The sequence below is a fragment of the Terrapene carolina genome, unplaced genomic scaffold (genome assembly GCF_002925995.2).
Source record: "Terrapene carolina triunguis isolate 2854851 unplaced genomic scaffold, T_m_triunguis-2.0 Scaffold16688, whole genome shotgun sequence".
Taxonomy (NCBI): Eukaryota; Metazoa; Chordata; order Testudines; family Emydidae; genus Terrapene; species Terrapene triunguis.
In genome coordinates, this window is record NW_020681039.1 from 1 (window position 1) to 2,460 (window position 2,460).

Consider the following 2,460-nt stretch of genomic DNA (forward strand, 5'->3'; position numbering starts at 1 on the left):
GGCTGGCAGGCTGGTGGGAGAGCAGGGCAGAGTTAAGGGTGTCTGCCCGCCTGGTGCCCCACAGCAGGGTTGTATCCCAGCACACTGGCCCTGGCACGGGGGGGCCGCCGTGGCCCTCAGGGGTCCTGGGTCCTGCCCCAGCAGCAGAGAAATTCTGGGCCCACCTGCTAGGACAGTTGCCCAGAGCCCCTCGCACCGTGAGTGTATCGACCCCCATCCTGCAGCTGCCAGCCCCCCCGAGCCCCTCGGCGGGTACCCTGCCCCCCCCCGCCAGCTGGTCCAGCCCCAGTGCGGTGTCTGCAGGGTGGGGCAGGACCCTTGGCTCGGCCTCCCCGCTCGGCATGACAGTGACCGCCCCCCCGCGCCTGCGGGTGGCTGGCTCCGTTGGTGCTGTGCTGACCCCTGTGGTCCTTGTCGAGGGCAGAGCCTGACCCGCTTTCCCCACCCCGCCAGGGCCCTGACCCGCTCCTGTGCCCCCTGCTCTCAGCACGGCCCCAGGGCTGATGTCTGGGGCGCCTTGAGCAGAGATGCCAGGGCTGCGGGCGCGTCCGGCGAGGAGCCAGCCCCTGGGTCAGTGTGTGGGGGCAGGCCTGGGTCACAGCGCCTGGGCTGCGGGCAGAGTCCAAGTGCAGAAGGAGCCTAGTGGGGGATAAAGGAGGCTTGGCACGAGTCCCCTCTCCCTCTGGCTTGGCGCGAGCCCCCCTCCCCCGGCTTGGCGCGAGCGCCCCCCAGCCTGGCGCTGCCCCCCCGGTGCTGCCCCTGATGCCGTGGCATGTTGCAGATGCAGACGAACGAGGCGCGCATCGAGCGCCTGGCGGTGAGCGTGTGCACGGAGCTGAGGCTGGCGCGGCGGGAGATCTGCCAGGACGCCGTCCGGCTCTTCGGGAAGGACGTGGTGTCGGCCTGGGTGCGCTCGGTGCTGCGCCCGGCCGAGATCTGCGGGCTGCTGGTGGGCGCCCGCTGTGGGCACTGGGACATCCTCTCCGACTGGAACGTGACGCTGCCCGGCACGCCCAAGCCTCCGGTCGTGCCGCCCGCGCCCCCCCCGCCCGGCGCCCCCACCACCCGCCTGCTCTTCCTCACCGACCTGCACTGGGACCAGGCCTACGCGCCGGGCAGCGACCCGGCCTGCAAGGACCCGCTGTGCTGCCGGGGGGGGCGGGCGCAGGGCCCCTCCCACGCGGGCGCCGGCTACTGGGGCGAGTACAGCAAGTGCGACCTGCCGCTGCACACCATTGAGAACCTGCTGCAGCACCTGGCGCGCGGCCCCCCCTTCCAGCTGGCCTACTGGACGGGCGACCTGCCCGCCCACGACGTCTGGCAGCAGAGCCGCGCCGACCAGCTCCGGACCCTGCGCACCCTCAGCGCCCTGCTGCGCAAGTACCTGGCGCCCCTGCCCGTCTACCCCGCCGTGGGCAACCACGAGGCCTCGCCGGTCAATGGCTTCCCCCCGCCCTACGTCCACGGCAACCAGTCCTCGGCCTGGCTCTACGGCGCCATGGCTGAGGCCTGGGAGGGCTGGCTGCCCCCCGAGGCACTGGAGACCCTCAGGTGGGGCTGGGGGCACGGGGTGGGTGAGCCCGGGTGTGGGGCAATGGAGGGCATGGAGATGTAGGGACCTGGCTAGGGTGGGGGAGGTGGGGGGCTGGCAGCACTGGTCTGGGGGGCTTGGTGAGGCGGTGGGGGGGCTGGTGAGGGAAGGGGGCCAGGCAGGCAGGGCCCCGGGGGCTGGGGGAGGTGGTGGGGGGGCTGTGGGGGGCTGGCACCCAGGCGGGCAGGGCCCTGGGGCTGTTCCCGGAGGTGGTGGACTGGGGGAGGCTGGCACCCAGATTGGCAGGGCCCCGGGGGCTGGGGGAGGCAGGGAGGGACTGTTCCCGGAAGTGGGGGATTGGGGGAGGCTGGCGCCCAGGTGGGCAGGGCCCTGGGGGCTGGGGGGGCTGGCGAGGGAAGGGGCAGGGGGCAGGAGGAGTCTGTGGGGAGCTGGCTGGCGGGGGAAGGGGCAGGGGGGCAGGAGGAGGCTGTGGGGGGCTGGCTGGCGGGGGAAGGGGGCAGGAGGAGGTGGGGGCTGGCGAGAGAGGGAAGGGGGCAGGAGGAGGCGGGAGGCTGAAGGGGACAGGAGGAGTTGGGGGGCAGGCCCCCCCGCCCAGGGTCTCATGGCTCCCCCCCGCCTCCCCCCAGGCTCGGTGGGTTCTACACCCTGCGGCTCCGGCCCGGCCTGCGGCTCGTCTCCCTCAACATGAACTTCTGCTCCGAGGCGAATTTCTGGCTCCTGATCAACGCCACCGACCCGGCCGGGCAGCTGCAGTGGCTGGTGGGCGTCCTGCAGGCGGCCGAGGAGCAGCAGGAGAAGGTGAGGGGCTGGGCCAGGGGCTGCCCCCTTTCTGCCCCACGGCCGGGGCCACTGCGCCCCCCTCCCCCAGTGCTACCAGAGTCACTGCCGGGCCCCCCTCCCTCAGCCCA

General features: G+C 73.5%; 1 protein-coding gene across 1 annotated transcript; it reads left to right on the forward strand.

Moving 5' to 3' along the window:
• Window positions 1-772: 772 nt before the first annotated feature.
• Window positions 773-2,350, forward strand: SMPD1 (sphingomyelin phosphodiesterase 1; the record flags this gene model as incomplete). The annotated part of the gene is made up of 2 exons (XM_026661750.2): window positions 773-1,551; window positions 2,179-2,350. Coding segments are annotated over exons 1-2 (951 nt in total), but the record flags the coding sequence as incomplete, so codon positions are not given.
• Window positions 2,351-2,460: the final 110 nt, after the last annotated feature.